The following is a 15,125-nucleotide window of genomic DNA, read 5'->3' as shown; positions in this document are numbered from 1 at the left end:
GGGGCAGGGAGCGGGGCCGGGACCGGGACGGGGACAGGGGCCGGGAGCGGGGCCGGGAGCGGCCGGGTGGCGGCCGCCAGCCCTCCCCGTGCTGCCCGCTCCGCCTAGGCCCGTGGCCCCGCGCTGCCCGCCCGGGCCTCCGGTGTCCGACGGGAGGAGCCGCGAAGGTCGGTGCGTGTCCGCCGGGCCCGGCCGGGCCCCGCTCTGCCCGCAGCGCCCCGGGACGGGGCTGGGAGCGGGGCTCGGGGCACCCCCGGGGGGCAGGAGGGGCCCGGGCGCGGCTGGGCGACGGCTGCCTGCCCCGTCCCGCTGCCCCCGGGACACCCCCAGCGCCTTGTGCCCCCCAGGAGCCGCCGCAGCCCCCGCACGAGCGGAGCTCCCCCCCCCCCCCTCCCCGGCTGGCTGCCCTAACCCCCCCTCTGCGAACGGGGGGGGCTGCGCAGGGCCTGCCCCTGCCCCAGCCCCAGCCCCAGCCCCAGCCCCAGCCCCAGCCCACCGGCTGCGAGGTGCTGGGGGGCTGCCGGCAGCCGGGGCGGAGGGCCCCCCCCCGGGGGCGGGGCCCTTGGGGGCCGGGGGACGGGGGGGGGGGTGGGGGTGGGGGGAGGGGTTGCTGACGGCGCGGGGTCACCCGCAGGTCCTGCCCCGAGGAATGGCTGCGGATGTCCGCAAGAAGAAAGGCGGGGAGGTGCCCAACGGGTCCCTGGCACCGGGAGATGGGCAGCACGCCGAGAGGTCCGAGAGCCCCACGCCGGGGCTGGCACAGGGGACGGAGCCAGGTAAGGAGGGGGCAGAGCTCGCAGCAGGGCTGAGAGGAACGAGCAGCTCCTGGTCCCACGGGCAGGGCCCTCCTCGGCCCTGCCGCCAGCCGCTGGGTGCCGTGGGACGGCGGGACGGGGTGGGGGCCAACGCGGGGCAGGAAAGCGGCTCCCTCCCTGACGCCCTCTGTCCCTTCTGCCCCCTCCGTCTGCCGCGAAGGGGACGGGCAGTGTGGACACCGCTCCCTTGTTCCCAGGGGCGGGCCAGGAGGGAGCCATGTTCGTGCACACCCGCTCCTACGAGGACCTGACGAGTCCCGAGGACGGGGGGGCCGCGGCGCGGAGCCCGGAGGAGAGGCGGGGGGAGCCGGCCGAGCCGACCAGCATGGAGCAGATCAGCAAGGACTTCAGCGAGCTGAGCACGCAGCTCACGGGCATGGCCCTCGACCTGGAGGAGGAGATGAGGCAGAGCAAGGAGGGGAAGCTGGAGCCGTCCCCGCAGGCCATGCGCCACGACTCGGTGCTGTCGGGCAAGGAGGAGGAGGACGTGACCATGGACGCCTGGCGCATGCATCGGAAGCACGTCTTTGTGCTGAGCGAGGCTGGCAAGCCTGTGTACTCCCGCTACGGGTCCGAGGAGGCCCTCTCCAGCACCATGGGCGTCATGATGGCCCTGGTGTCCTTCCTGGAGGCCGACAAAAACGCCATCCGCTCCATCCACGCAGGTACTGAGCCAGGGGGGAGTGGGGCGGGGTGGTGTTGCAGCCCACCATGGTGTCCCTGCCCACATCAGCCAGGGGTTCAAGCAGCAGTGCCCAGCCCGTGCTCCTGTCCCCGGGGGCAGGTTGGTGGCTGGGGGGAGGCAGGAGCAGAGCCCCGTCTGCACTGCAGCCTGGGCACTCAGGCTGACCGCTCTGTCCCCAACCGCGGGGACTCCCTCCCGAGCAGATGGCTACAAGGTGGTCTTCGTACGGAGGAGCCCGCTGGTGCTGGTGGCCGTGGCGCGGACCCGGCAGTCGGAGCAGGAGATCGCCCACGAGCTGCTGTACATCTACTACCAGATCCTGAGCCTGCTCACCTGGACCCAGCTCAACCACATCTTCCAGCAGAAGCAGAACTACGACCTGCGCAGGCTCCTCGCCGGCTCCGAGCGCATCACCGACAACCTGCTGGACCTTATGGCCCACGACCCCAGCTTCCTCATGGGAGCTGTGCGCTGCCTGCCCCTGGCCGCCAGCGTGCGGGACGCCGTGAGCACCAGCCTCCAGCAGGCCAAGGCCAAGAGCTTGGTCTTCTCCATCCTCCTGTCAGGGAACCAGCTGGTGTCTCTCGTGAGGAAGAAGGATCAGTTCCTCCACCCCATTGACCTCCATCTGCTTTTCAACCTCATCAGTTCCTCTTCCTCCTTCCGGGAGGGCGAAGCCTGGACTCCCATTTGCCTCCCCAAGTTCAACTCCAGCGGCTTCTTCCACGCCCACATCTCCTACCTGGAGCAGGAGATGGACCTGTGCCTCCTGCTGGTCTCCACGGACCGCGAGGACTTCTTCACCGTCTCCGACTGCAAGAGGCGCTTCCAGGAGCGCCTGCGGCGGCGGGGGGTGCACCACGCTCTGCAGGAGGCCCTTCGCACCCCCTTCTACAGCGTGGCCCAGGTGGGCATCCCCGACCTGCGGCACTTCATCTACAAGTCCAAGAGCTCGGGGCTCTTCACCAGGTGAGGAGGCCGGGGGGCCACGGTGTGGGCACGGGGCAGAGCGTCTCCGTCAATCCCCTTCTCCGAGGAAGGCGGGGGGCTAACGAGGCGCTGTGTTCCTGCAGCCCTGAGATCGAGGCACCCTACGTGCGGGAGGAGGAGAAGGAAAGGCTCCTGGGGCTCTACCAGTACCTCCACAGCCGGGCTCACAACTCGTCGCGCCCCCTGAAGAACATCTACTTCACGGGCCCACGTGAAAACCTCCTGGCTTGGGTAAGGGCTGTCTTCAGAGTTTGGGCGATCCCAACCTTGCAGTCCTGCGTGGCAGAGCAAGGCTGGAGGCGCAACACAGCACCGCCTCTGGGGTCACCAGGGCAGCCCCCAGCGCACGCGTGGTCCTTCGGGGGGTTCCTGTGCCAGGGAGCGGCAGGCCAGCCGTTCAGGGTGCCCTGCTGCCACCCCGTGTCTCTGCTCGGGAGCCCCTGGCAGCCCCCGGGGGGACGTGCAGTACCAGCCCCCCGTGGGGATGTGCAGATGCGTGCCCATCCCCGTTTCTTCACCCAGGTCACCAGCGCCTTCGAGCTCTACATATGCTACAGTCCCCTGGGGACCAAGGCGGGCGCCATCAGCGCTGTCAACAAGCTCATGAAGTGGATCCGCAAGGAGGAAGACCGACTCTTCATCCTCACGCCCCAGACGTACTGACGGGCATCTCCCAGGGCATGGTGCCAGCTGGGGACCCCGCTGCGCTGGGCGGCCCGGCCCCTGGGGAGGCGCGGGCTGTGAGCCAGGGGAGAGGGCACGGTGGGACCCCGAGAACACGGGGAAACCCGCCCGTGGGACTGTCAGCCGTGGGTGCGGGAGGTGGGGCGCGGAGCTGCCCGGGCACTGGGGTGAGCAGGGCTTTCTCGCACCTGCAGGCAGTGCCCCCCTCATCTGGGGGGGGCTGCCCTTCCTCTGCGACCCCCGGCTCCATCCCTTTTGCTGCTGTGCCCACAGAGGGCGGGTGACACCGCCCAGCTGGGGACAGGGCTGGCTGGGGGGCACTGCCAGCGCTGCTCCTCTCCCTCCTTTGGGGAAGCCGGGTCCCCGAATGCCAGGCAGCCCCCGATGGTCCTGGGCTCCTGCCCCGGGCCGTGAGCCAGCAGGTTTGTCCCCTCGGAAGGGTGCCCACACCCTGCCCAGCGTGGCCACACAAAGGATGCCATGTCCTGGGGAAGGCAGGGTGGTAGGTCAGCCTGCCCCAGCTGGGTACTGGGGTCCTGCCCGTGGGGACGTGGAGCAGCCCCCAAGAGCCGCAGGGTGCCGGGGCGTCAGTCACTGTGGCGTGGCGCTGGCTCCACAGGGGCAGCCCCGACGCGGCTCCCTCGGAGCCCTTTCTGGCACGGGGCCCTGCCGGGACTTCAACTTGTCATGGGGTCTCCTGAACCCCCCAGAGAACAGCCACTCGAGCTGGGCTTGCTGTGCAAGGCCCCCCTCCTCCGTGCTGCCACCGGGCACCGACATGGGGCTGAGCACCCCCAGGCTCCGCGGCAGCCGCGTGTCCCCTGTGAAGCCCAGCCCGACCCCGCGTTTGGGGGCTGCCGGCTGTGCGCTGGGGCGGGTGTTCGAGGAGGGGGAGAGCCCCCACGGAGACCCTGAGGGAGCCGCGAGGAACCCAGCAGGGCTTGCGGGGGGACCCCACTCCCGTAGTTGTGCTCCTGCCAGGCTGTAATCGCTCATCTCTGCTCATAAACATTATCTGGACCCAGAGGCGAGTCTCAGCGTGTTCATGCTCGCCTGCCGAAGGCCACCCGGGGGGCTCTGGTGCCAAAGGCCGCCTGGGGGCTGGGTGACATCGCGGCTGGGATGAGGGGGGGGCAGCTCGTGTCGAAACCAGGAGGGAGCCCGGAGGAAGGAGTTGTTGGGCAAGGCTCGAAGGCAGCGTAACTGCGGGGCTTTTGCGCAACGCGGGGCGGCGAGATCGCTATCGGCGCGTCCGACCCGTTCCTGGGAGCAAAGTCCCCCGCGGGTCCGGGCAGCCGAGCCCTGTCCTGCCCGGCTGCGGGAGGAGAAGCCCTGCTCCCGCTCCCTCAGCCGAGGCAGGGATTTGGGGATGAATCCGTGCTTTTCACCGGGGGGGGGTGAAAAACCTCTGTCCTCCACGGGGCCCAGCACCGACGCAGACCTCCTGCAAGCAGCCCATGGCCGGGGCGGGGGGAACCCGTGCTCACCGGGCGGGGGGGGGCTCAAAGCAGCGGGGACGTGGCGTGGGGGGTCCGGGGCTCCGCGGCCGTCGGGGCGTGCCTTTCCCCTCCGCGGCTCGCTCGGGCTCCCCTCGCCCCGGTCCCGACCGGCCCCCGGGGTGCGGTGCGGGGGCAGGGCCCGCCCCGGGCCGGCCCCGCTCTGCTCCGCCCCGGCCCAGCACGGCCCGGCACAGTACGGCACGGTACGGCACGGCATGGCACGGCGCGCAGCGACCAGGTGAGCGCCCGGCTCGGCCCGGCTCGGCTCGGCGCGGGCAGGGCGGCGGAGCCCGGTTCTGGCACGGGACAGCCGCGGGGAAGGCGGGCGGGGGCAGCCGGATCCGGGCTGGGGACTACCGGGGCGAAGCGGGGGGAGTGGCGGGGGGTTTGTCCCGGGTCCCCGTGCTGTCCCTGCGGGGCTGGCAGGAGTCCCCAGCGCCACCCTGGTGAGCTGGAGGGGGTCTCCTTTTGGGTCCCCGTCCTCAGGCAGGGAAGTGGCCGGGGAGTGGCCGGGGAGGGGGGCGGCCGCAGGATTTGTCCCCCTGCCGGCGGCTTGAGGTGCTCGGGAAGGGGCTCGGCGCGGCTGATCCCCCCCGGCAGCACCCAGCGCGTGGCCGTGGGCGCCCCGGCACCGGTGGCACACCGCCCCCCGCCCTTCCCCTGGCGTTTCCGCAGGTGCAATGCTGACCCAGCCTCCACGTGTCCCGGCCCCGCGTGGCGCTGAGCGCCATCAATAACGCCGTGCTGGTGGCAGCATGGGGCTGTTGCTCTTCCTCGCCCTGGCCCCGCTGCTTGCCGACGCCTGGCAGTGCCCCCGCATCCCCTACAGCTCCACCAGGAACTTCTCCGTCCCCTACGCGCTGCCCAGCTTCGACGCTGGCGGCCCCGTGCAGAACGTCGCCGTCTTCGCCGACCCGGCCACCGTTTTCGTGGCCGTCCGCAACCGCATCCTGGTGGCCGGCCCCGAGCTGCGCCTCCGCTCCGTCCTCGTCACCGGCCCCACGGGCAGCGCTGAGTGCGAGATCTGCCGCCTGTGCCCAGCCGCCGCAGGCGGCCCCGGCCCCGAGGACGTGGACAACATCCTGCTGCTGCTGGACCCGCAGGAGCCGTGGCTGTACAGCTGCGGCACGGCGCGGCACGGGCTCTGCTACCAGCACCAGCTGGAGGTGCGTGGCAGCGAGGTCAGCATCGTGGCCACCCACTGCCTGTACTCCGCCAGCGGCAACAGCCCCGCGTCTTGCCCCGACTGCGTGGCCAGCCCCTTGGGGACCAGCGGCACCGTGGTGGCCGACTCCTACTCTTCCTTCCTCTACCTCGGCTCCACCGTCAACAGCAGCGTGGCGGCGCGCTACAGCCCGCAGTCGGTGTCGGTCCGCAGGCTGAAGGGCACGCTGGACGGCTTCGCGGACACCTTCCAGTGGCTGACGGTGCTGCCGCCCTACCGAGACTCCTACCCCATCCGCTACGTGCACTCCTTCACCGACGGCCAGCACGTCTACTTCCTGACGGTGCAGCCCGAGTGTCCCGGCTCGGCCTCGTACCACACGCGCCTGGCGCGGCTCAGCACCAGCGAGCACGACCTGCGCCGCTACCGCGAGCTGGTCCTCGACTGCCGCTTTGAGTCCAAGCGGCGCCGGCGCGGTGCCGAGGAGGACACCGAGCGCGACGTGGCCTACAACGTGCTGCAGGCCGCCCACGCCGCCCACCCCGGCGAGCGCCTGGCCCGTGACCTCGGCATCAACAGCTCCGAGACGGTTTTGTTCGGCGCCTTCGCTGAGAGCCACCCGGAGAGCCCGGCGCCGCGGGACAACTCGGCCGTCTGCGCCTTCCCCCTGCGCCTGCTCAACCAGGCCATCGAGGAGGGCATGGACAAGTGCTGCGGCACCGGTGTGCCGACGCTGAGGCGGGGGCTCAGCTTCTTCCAGCCGCAGGAGTACTGTCCGCACAACGTGAGTGCTGGCGAGGGGGCTCGGGACCTTCTGGGGAGCGCCCAGGGGAGGGCCTGGGCTGGAGTGCCCGAGTCCGTGCCGCCAGCCCCGCCGCCGCGGGTTTGGTGTGGGGACACGGTGCTTTGCCCGCTTCTTCACGCTTCTCGGCTGTGCTGGCAGTGGCAGGATCGGGCTGCACGCCCTGCGTGGGGACCCCCCACTCGCCGAGCCGCGTCCTGCTGCCCGTGGTGGGGACACAGCGTCCCCTCCCCTCCGGCTACATGGTGACGTCCCCAAGGCTGCCCCGGCCCCCTCGTCACCATCCCCAGCTGCAGCGTTTACGGCCACGCTCCCCAGCTTGTTTATGAACGAGCAGAGAGAAGGCAGCGGGGGGCCCCCTCCTCCCCGCCGAGCCGCCGCGCCATGCCCGGCCAGCCCCGGGTCGCTGCGCTGCCCGAGCAAACAAACCGCGGGCGGAAGCGCCGTGAGTCACCCCGCCAGCCCCGTGGGGCAGGAACACGGCGGCTCAGGAACAAGCCTCGGCACGGCCGCGCTGCGGGGACGGGGCAGGGCGGGTGCGTGTGGCACGAGCCTGCCTGTTCTCAGCCGGGGCGAGGCGCGCCTCCATCTCCTTTTCCCGGCAGCGCGCGGCTCGCCGCCGCTCTGTGTCACGCTGCCAGGAAGGGGACTCCGGACCCCAGCACACACACGTGGTCCTAGGGGTGCCCCGTGGGGCACACCGGGGTTTGGCGTCCCCCTTCGCCCCGAGCCCGGCTGGATTTGGGGGGCTGGCGCTGTGTCGGAGCCCCCACCCCGCGGTGCTGGCGCTGATAACCACGTCCAGATGTGGAGGGGGGGCAGGGCAGGATCTGACGCTGCTCGGGGGTGTTGTGGCGGGGGGGGGCATCCTCCAAAATCCCTGCTTGCTTTTTGCAGCCCGGAGGGGGGATTGGGTAATCGGGTGTTTGCCTGCCTAGGTGCTCGGCTCCCAAATACCTCATCGACGTGTGTGCTCCAGGCTCGCCCCCACACCCATGGGTGCTGGGGCTGGGGGGAGCAGGGATCGGGGTGCTGGGGCTGGCTTCGAGGTGCCCCCGCTGTGCTCGGCTGCAGGTGAACCTCTCGGCACCGGTGACCGACACCAGCTGCTGGGACCAGCCCACCCTCGTCCCCGCCACCTCCCACAAGGTGGACCTGTTCAACGGGCGCCTGGCCGGCACCCTCCTCACCTCCATCTTCGTCTCCGTCCTCGAGAACGTCACCGTGGCCCACCTGGGCACGGCGCAGGGACGCATCCTGCAGGTGGGTGCCGGCTTTGGGCCGGGGCGGGGTGCGGGGTGCCGGGGGCGCACTGAGCCCCGCTCCCCGCCCCGCTGCAGATGGTGCTGCAGCGCTCCAGCTCCTACGTCGTCGCCTTGGCCAACTTCTCGCTGGAGGAGCCGGCGCCGCTGCGGCACGTGGTGAGGCTGCAGGAGGACTCGCTGCTCTTCGCCGCCGGCACCAAGGTGAGCGGGGGGGGGGGCCGGGGCGGGACGTGGGGCCAGGCCCCCCCCGTGCCCCCTGCTCACCTCCATTCGGTGTCCCCAGGTGTGGCGCGTGAATGTCACCGGCCCGGGCTGCCGCCACTTCTTGACGTGCGATCGCTGCCTGCGCGCCGAGCGCTTCATGGGCTGCGGCTGGTGCGGGGACGGGTGCGCACGGAGCCACGAGTGCAACGGCACCTGGGTCCGAGACAGCTGCCCACCCATCCTCACCGATGTAGGTCTGCGGCCGTGCCCATGGCCCCGTGGGGACCTCCTGGAATCGGGCAGGGACGGGTGGGGAGGGAGGCGGACCATGGGGCGACGTGCGGTGGGACCCCTCTCCTCAGGCCGGGCATTGTGCCCACCGGGGAGGGAGCTCCCCGTGCCATCGCGTGCTCTCGCTGCCCGTCCCGCAGTTCCACCCCAGGAGCGCACCGCTGCGGGGCCAGACGAGGGTGACGCTCTGCGGCATGACCTTCCGCTCCCCGCCGGACCCCGCTGCCCACCGCCACCCCCCCGGCTCCTACCAGGTGGCGGTGGGCGGGCGGAGCTGCGCCGTGCTGCTGGACGAGAGCCGGGACTACAGGTGCCGTGCCGGGGGGCGAACACGGGCTGGGTGTTTGTTCCCCCCTCCCCATCCCGCTGCTGACCCCTGCCGCCCCGCAGGCCGCTGCCCACCTCCCGCCTCAAGGTCTTCGTGGACGTGCTGGTGTGTGCCCTGGAGCCTGGGGGGGCGGCGGTGCTGGGGCCGGCCGACGTGGTGCTCAGCGTGATGGAGCCCCCCAGGGCCTCGGGCTTCAGCGTCCAGGGCTCTGCCACCCTCGGCGGCTTCGACTTCGTGGTAACGTCCCCGTGCCGGCAGTGATGCCAGCCCCGGGATGGCGTGGGCTGGGTGCTGGTTTGGGTGGGGGCACTGCTTCACTGCCCGCCCCGCTGCCCCCGTCTCTGCCCAGGAGCCCCACGTCAGCACCCTGCACCCCAGCTTCGGTCCCCAGGGCGGTGGCACCCTCCTGTCCCTCCATGGCACCAACCTCTCGGCGGGGAGCAGCTGGGAGGTGACGGTCAACGGCTCCAAGTGTCCTCTGGCCGGGCAGCCCAGGTACGCCCCGGCCGTCACCCCTGGCCACCGCGGGGTCCCAGGCACGAGGATGGGCACGAGGCCGCCCGTGCGGTCCCGCCGTCCCCTCCAGCCCCCGGCACTATGTCTCCAGCCAGGGCGATGGAAAGATTCGATGCACGGCTCCCGCTGCCGCCCACCTGGGCACAGCCTCTGTAGCCCTGTGGATTGACGGGGAGGAGTTCCCAGCCCCGCTGCCCTTCCAGTACCGCCCCGACCCCTCCGTCTGGGGCATCGTCCCCAACTGCAGCTACGAGTGAGTGTGTGGGGACACCCCTGGCCTTATTCCCCCAGGCTGGGTTGGCTGAGGTGGTGGGGACCGCGTGCACCCTGGGGGCACCATGTGCACCCTGGGGGGACCACGCGCACCCTGGGGGGGACCACGCACACCCTGGGGACCACGTGCACCCTGGGGGGACCGCGTGCACCCCAGTGCTCTGACCCCTGCCCACCACAGGGGCTCAATGCTCACCCTCATCGGCTCCCACCTGGACTCGATGTATCGCACCAAGATCCTCTTCGAGGCTGGCGGCGTGAGGACCGAAACCACGGTAGGTGCTGGGGCAGGAGGCTGTCACCCCCGGGGTGTCCCCGGCCATGCCAGCAGCCCAGCATCCTCCCGCAGGAGTGTGAGGGCCCGCAGCTGCCCGAGCGGCTGCTGTGCCGCAGCCCGGCTTTCCCCTTCGAGAACAAGCCGGAGACGGTGCTCGGGAACCTGAGCGTGCTGCTGGAAGGTGCTGCCGGCCCTCGGCTCTTCCGCCTGCGCTACTTCTCCCTGCCCCAGGTCTTCCCCTTCAAGCAGCATTATCGCCTCAAACCCGGTGACAATGAGGTCGAGGTGCATGTATGTCGGGGAGCGGGGCGCGTGGGGGGGCGATGCCAGGGCCGGCCGGGCTCAGCGCCGTCTGTCCGGGCAGCAAATGGGGCTGGACGCCGTGGTCGGCTGCATGAACATCACCATGACAGTGGGGGACCGGGACTGCCACGCCAACGTGCTGAAGAACAAGGTGATGTGCCACGTGCCCCACGACCTACGCCTGACTCCAGCCGGGGCCCCCGTGAATGTAGGCACCCCCCAACACCCCCCCCCCCCCGTGCCCTGCTCCCTCTGGCCCCGCTGAGCCCCCGCTGAGCCCCCGCTCCCCCAGATCTGCGTGAACGGCGACTGCCAGAAGCTGGGCTGCGTGCTGGCCGCCTCCTCGCTGGACCTGGCCGCCAGCCTGGCCCTGGGCACCGGCGTCACCTTCCTGGTCTGCTGCATCCTGGCTGCTGCGCTGCTCCGCTGGCACTGGAGGAAGAGGAGGGGTGAGTGCCGCTGCTAGCCGGCTGTCCCAGAGCCACCCCGTGCCCGCGGTGCCACCCCGTGCCCTGCCCGCAGGGACGGAGAACCTGGAGCTGCTGGTGCACCCCAGCCGGAGCGATGCCCCCGCCACCACCCAGTTCTTCGGCTTTGACTACCGGGACGTGTGGGGTAAGCGGCGCTGGGGTGAGCGTGTCGGGGCGCTGGGGTGAGCGTGTCGGGGCGCTGGGGCCGTGCCTGGTGCTTGACGGTGCCCCCGCCTGCGGTGGCAGTGCTGCCCGCTGCAGGCAGCCCCGTCCCGGCCAGGCCCCGTGCGCACGTTGCCACTGCTGCGGGCGGCGGCTCCCCGGTGCCCCTGCTCAGGTCCACGTCCTGCTGCCTGGAGGACCTGCAGCCGGAGCTGCTGGAGGAGGTGAAGGACATCCTCATCCCCGAGGAGCGGCTCGTCACCCACCGCCACCAGGTCATCGGCAAAGGTGACGACTCGCCCCGGGGCAGTTTGGCCGCGGCGTCACCTACGGGCCCCCCAGCTTCACTGCCGCCTGTCCCCGCAGGGCACTTCGGGAGCGTGTACCACGGCACCTACACGGACCCGCTGCTGGGTGCCCTGCACTGCGCCGTCAAGTCCCTGCACCGTGAGTCAGCGCCCACTCCCGCGCCCCGGCCCCGCGGCACGGCGCCCCACGGCTCGGCTCCCCGCAGGTATCACGGACGTGGAGGAGGTGGAGGAGTTCCTGCGCGAGGGCATCCTGATGAAGAGCTTCCACCACCCGCAGGTGCTCTCGCTGCTGGGGGTCTGCCTGCCCCGCCACGGGCTGCCCCTCGTCGTCCTGCCCTACATGCGCCACGGGGACCTGCGGCACTTCATCCGCACCCAGGAGCGGGTACGGGGGAGCCCGGGAGGGGGTGGGGGGGTGGGGGCTGAGCTCACCTCGCTCACCGCTCCTACCCCACAGAGCCCCACGGTGAAGGATCTCATCGGCTTCGGGCTCCAGGTGGCCCTGGGCATGGAGTACCTGGCCCAGAAGAAGTTTGTGCACCGGGACCTGGCGGCCAGGAACTGCATGTGAGTGCAGCCGGCCTGAGGGTGCCCCCACCCCTGGCACCCCGACGTGTCCCAGGCCGCAGCGGGCACCCTGGGGTGCTGCCCCCGACCCTTCCCCGCAGGCTGGACGAGTCGCTGACGGTGAAGGTGGCCGACTTCGGGCTGGCACGGGACGTGTTCGGCAAGGAGTACTACAGCATCCAGCAGCACCGGCACGCCAAGTTGCCCGTCAAGTGGATGGCGCTGGAGAGCCTGCAGACCCAAAAATTCACCACCAAGTCGGACGTGGTAGGCGCATCCCCCCTCCCCGTCCCCTGTCCCCGTCCCCTGTCCCCGTCCCCCTGCCCCGGCACTCTGCTCCGCAGTGGTCCTTCGGGGTGCTCATGTGGGAGCTGCTGACGCGGGGCGCGTCGCCGTACGCCGAGGTGGACCCCTACGACATGGCCCGCTACCTGCTGCGGGGGAGGCGCCTGCCGCAGCCCCAGCCCTGCCCCGATGCACTGTGAGTGGGGCAGGGCAGGGGGGCACGGCGGCGGGACCCCCACCCCGGGGGTGCCGCTGGTGCTAACGGGGACGTCGGGGCAGGTACGGGGTGATGCTGAGCTGCTGGGCGCCCGCTCCCGAGGAGAGGCCGTCCTTCTCGGGGCTGGTGGGCGAGCTGGAACGCGTGCTGGCCTCGCTGGAGGGCGAGCACTACGTCAACCTGGCCGTCACCTACGTCAACCTGGAGAGCGGCCCCCCCTTCCCCCCCACCCCCGGGGGCCAGCTGTCCGACGGCGAGGATGAGGAGGGGGACGAAGATGAGGACAAGGACGTGGCCGTGCGCTGATGGGCGCTCCGCTCAGTGGGGTCTCCTGGGTCCCCGCGCCCCCAGGGAGGGACGTGGGGCGCAGCCGGGTGCTGTGCGGCCCCCTGCCCGCGGGGTGGGTGCCGGGCTGCTGGGTGCTGCTCTCCTGTGCCTCGACGGGACCCCTGTGGTGTCCCTCAGCCCCAGTCTGGTGCCAGCTCGGTGCTGCGGTCCCCGTGCTCAGCCCCAGCGAGTGCTATGGGGCGGCCTGAGCCGACGAGGTGCCCCAAGGGGTTTCCCCCCCCCCCCTCCCCCTGGACAAATTCAGCGTTTTCTGGTTGAATGACTGATAAAAAAATGAATTTTATTTTCCCCTGGTGGGTGCCGTGTGCTCTGCCTGTGGTGGGTGCTGGGGTGGGGGCCGGGGTGCCCCCCGTTCCCGTGCCAGCCACGGGAGGGCACCTGCGGGCCGGTGCCAGGGCCACCCCGTGTCCCCAGGGGCCACCCGGGAGGTGACACCGGGTGAGGTTGGACGCAGACCTTCCCCCTGCCTTCAGTGGCAAGGCACAGTCTTGGCAGCTCTGCCGGCAGCTCCTGCACCAGGGGGTGCAGCAGGGGTACCCCCAGGGCCTGCCTTTGGGCGCGGGGACACGCTGCTGGTGGCACGGTGGCAGCGGGCACCCTGTCACCCCCCAGTGCCACCGGGCGCTGCCGCCCGCCCTGCGTGGGACCGGGGCTGGGGGGGACAATCCCTGCACCACGGCGGGGCCATCCTGATCCTCTGCGGGACCCCAGGGGACAGGGCCCAGGAGGGGACATCGGCGGCACTTGGCAAAGCGGGAGCCACCCAAACGTGCCCACAGCCTGCGCTGGCTCGAAATAACCCCTCCTCGGCTGCTCGTTAAGCAGCGCTGCAGCCCGGGGCCACGTCAGCTCCCATCAGCAGAGCTGTCCGTCCCCGGCAGCACCTGGCACCTGCGCCGGCCGCTCGCGGGAGGGTATTTTTAGCCGCAGCTCCCGGCAGCGCTGCCTCAGTTTCCCCGCGGCGGGGCTGCGCCGCCTGGGTGCGGGGGTCCCCGTGGCCCCAGCGCCGCGGCTTCGGGCGAGCCGCCGAGTTGCTGCGGCAACGGGAAGGGCTGCACCCGAAGCGGGAGGCGAGCGGGGACGCGGGGCGGCAGGGAAGGAGGGAGGGGAATCGGGGGGCACGGCCGCAGCGGGGCTGCAGGGACGGAGGCGTGGGTGGACGGATGGACGGAGGGATGGAGGGAAGGCTACAGGGAGGGGTGGATGCAGCTGGCTGCTCCCCCCCCTAAATTTGCGGGTGGAGATGACAGATTTCAGGCTAACGCACGTTTATCCTGCCCTAATTACACGGCTGGAGACGAGGAGCAAACACCCCCCAGTCAGTGCAAGCACCGGCGCGGCACAGGGGGCACAGCGAAGGGACCCGGCTGGGTGGCATCCCCCAGCTCACCCAGCACCCAGCCGAGGGGCCCGGGGGCATCTCAGGGGAGCACCCAAGGGTGGGCACCGGGCAAACAGCACCCAGCAAGCAGCACCCCGAGGTGCCGCCCCGTCAGGCTGCAGCACAGCACCCGGCGGCCCGCTCCGGCAGCACGCCCTGCGCACGCAGCAGTTTAAATGTTTTATTTGGGGAAAGTGCTGTCGTTAGCAGGGATTAATTATTAAAATCGGAGCCATCTATAATAGATGAGTGGCCGGGCGCGGGGCTGCGGGCACGCAGGCGAGCGGGGCACGGCCCTGCTGCTCCCTGGGGAAGGCAGCAGTGCCTGGGGACACGCTGGGTGGCACTTGGTGGCTGTGGCCCCGTGGGCACCTCGTGCCGGTGGCATTCCCAGCACCGGGTGGCAGAGGGGGATGGTGGCTCAGGGACGGGCAGAGCGTGGCACGCAGCCACCCCCTGCATGTCCCCACAGGGGATCGAGGCGGGGGGGGGACCCCAATCGGGATGGGCAAAGTGGTGCCAAATCAGCACGAAAAGCTGGGAGCCGGTTCTCCGGCATCAAAGAGCCCCGCAAAGAGCAGCAGGAGCCACCAGGCAGGAGCCACCGGTGGCGGCGAGCTGTTTTTAGCTCCTGCTCGAACGCTCGGGAGCAGGCGTGATCGAGCGGCCTCCCGTCTGGAGCGGCGGCGCGGGGCCGTTTTTAGCAGCGAGCGAGATTTTGCTAACGAAGCCTGCGAGCAGCAGCGCTGCTGGGGCACCCGGGCACCCACGGCCCCGCGCGGCGGCACCCGCTGTGCCCAGGGAGCTCGGCTGGCCCTCAGGGCTCCTGGGGAGCTCTGCTGGCCCCCGGGGAGCATTTTGTTACACATCTTGTTCTCCTCTTCCCGCACCACAGACAGCATCTGTCCTTAGGGGCATCCTTTGCCCGGTCTCCGTGCCCGGTCTGGAGCTTCGCAGCCCCTATTCGCCCCGGTGCACGCCTACGGAGAGTTTTTCCCACCGAAGAGTTCGTTGGATTTCCCTCCCCACCCCGCTCCTTGCACATAGTGCCTGCCCCCCGGCCCCAGGGGACTGCCAGAGCCCCGGGACCACCCAAGTGCCCTCGATGCCTCGCGGGAGCCGTGGCCACCGTGGGACACCCGTGGCCACGCTGCCGTGCGCCGGTCCTGCTGCTGACCCCAAAAAGGGCCTGGGGGCGTGGGGGGGGGGGGGCAACTCCCCCGTGCTTTTTCTCTGGACCTCCCGAAAGGAGGGGATGGGGTTTATTTGGAGGGGATGGGGTTTATT

At 71.0% G+C, this 15,125-nt stretch overlaps 2 protein-coding genes across 2 annotated transcripts; both read left to right on the top strand.

Moving 5' to 3' along the window:
• Positions 1 to 634: 634 nt before the first annotated feature.
• Positions 635 to 4,197, top strand: MON1A (MON1 homolog A, secretory trafficking associated). Its single transcript, XM_035312305.1, has 5 exons — positions 635 to 776; positions 1,013 to 1,480; positions 1,704 to 2,469; positions 2,574 to 2,721; positions 3,013 to 4,197. Exons 1-5 carry the CDS (start codon positions 650 to 652, stop codon positions 3,151 to 3,153), a joined length of 1,650 nt encoding a protein of 549 aa, XP_035168196.1. The 5' UTR covers positions 635 to 649; the 3' UTR covers positions 3,154 to 4,197.
• A 156-nt stretch (positions 4,198 to 4,353) lies between these two features.
• MST1R (macrophage stimulating 1 receptor) lies at positions 4,354 to 12,753 on the top strand. Its single transcript, XM_035312304.1, has 21 exons — positions 4,354 to 4,911; positions 5,349 to 6,622; positions 7,715 to 7,903; positions 7,981 to 8,106; positions 8,189 to 8,359; positions 8,541 to 8,705; positions 8,789 to 8,965; positions 9,078 to 9,223; positions 9,336 to 9,497; positions 9,699 to 9,792; positions 9,867 to 10,085; positions 10,159 to 10,305; positions 10,390 to 10,546; positions 10,620 to 10,712; positions 10,808 to 11,017; positions 11,096 to 11,176; positions 11,244 to 11,425; positions 11,498 to 11,607; positions 11,709 to 11,874; positions 11,952 to 12,088; positions 12,172 to 12,753. Exons 2-21 carry the CDS (start codon positions 5,429 to 5,431, stop codon positions 12,413 to 12,415), a joined length of 4,170 nt encoding a protein of 1,389 aa, XP_035168195.1. The 5' UTR covers positions 4,354 to 4,911; positions 5,349 to 5,428; the 3' UTR covers positions 12,416 to 12,753.
• Positions 12,754 to 15,125: the final 2,372 nt, after the last annotated feature.

Source organism: Oxyura jamaicensis (genome assembly GCF_011077185.1).
Source record: "Oxyura jamaicensis isolate SHBP4307 breed ruddy duck chromosome 12 unlocalized genomic scaffold, BPBGC_Ojam_1.0 oxy12_random_OJ77, whole genome shotgun sequence".
In the NCBI taxonomy this organism is placed as follows: Eukaryota; Metazoa; Chordata; class Aves; order Anseriformes; family Anatidae; genus Oxyura; species Oxyura jamaicensis.
This window is presented reverse-complemented; position numbering and strand designations above follow the sequence as displayed.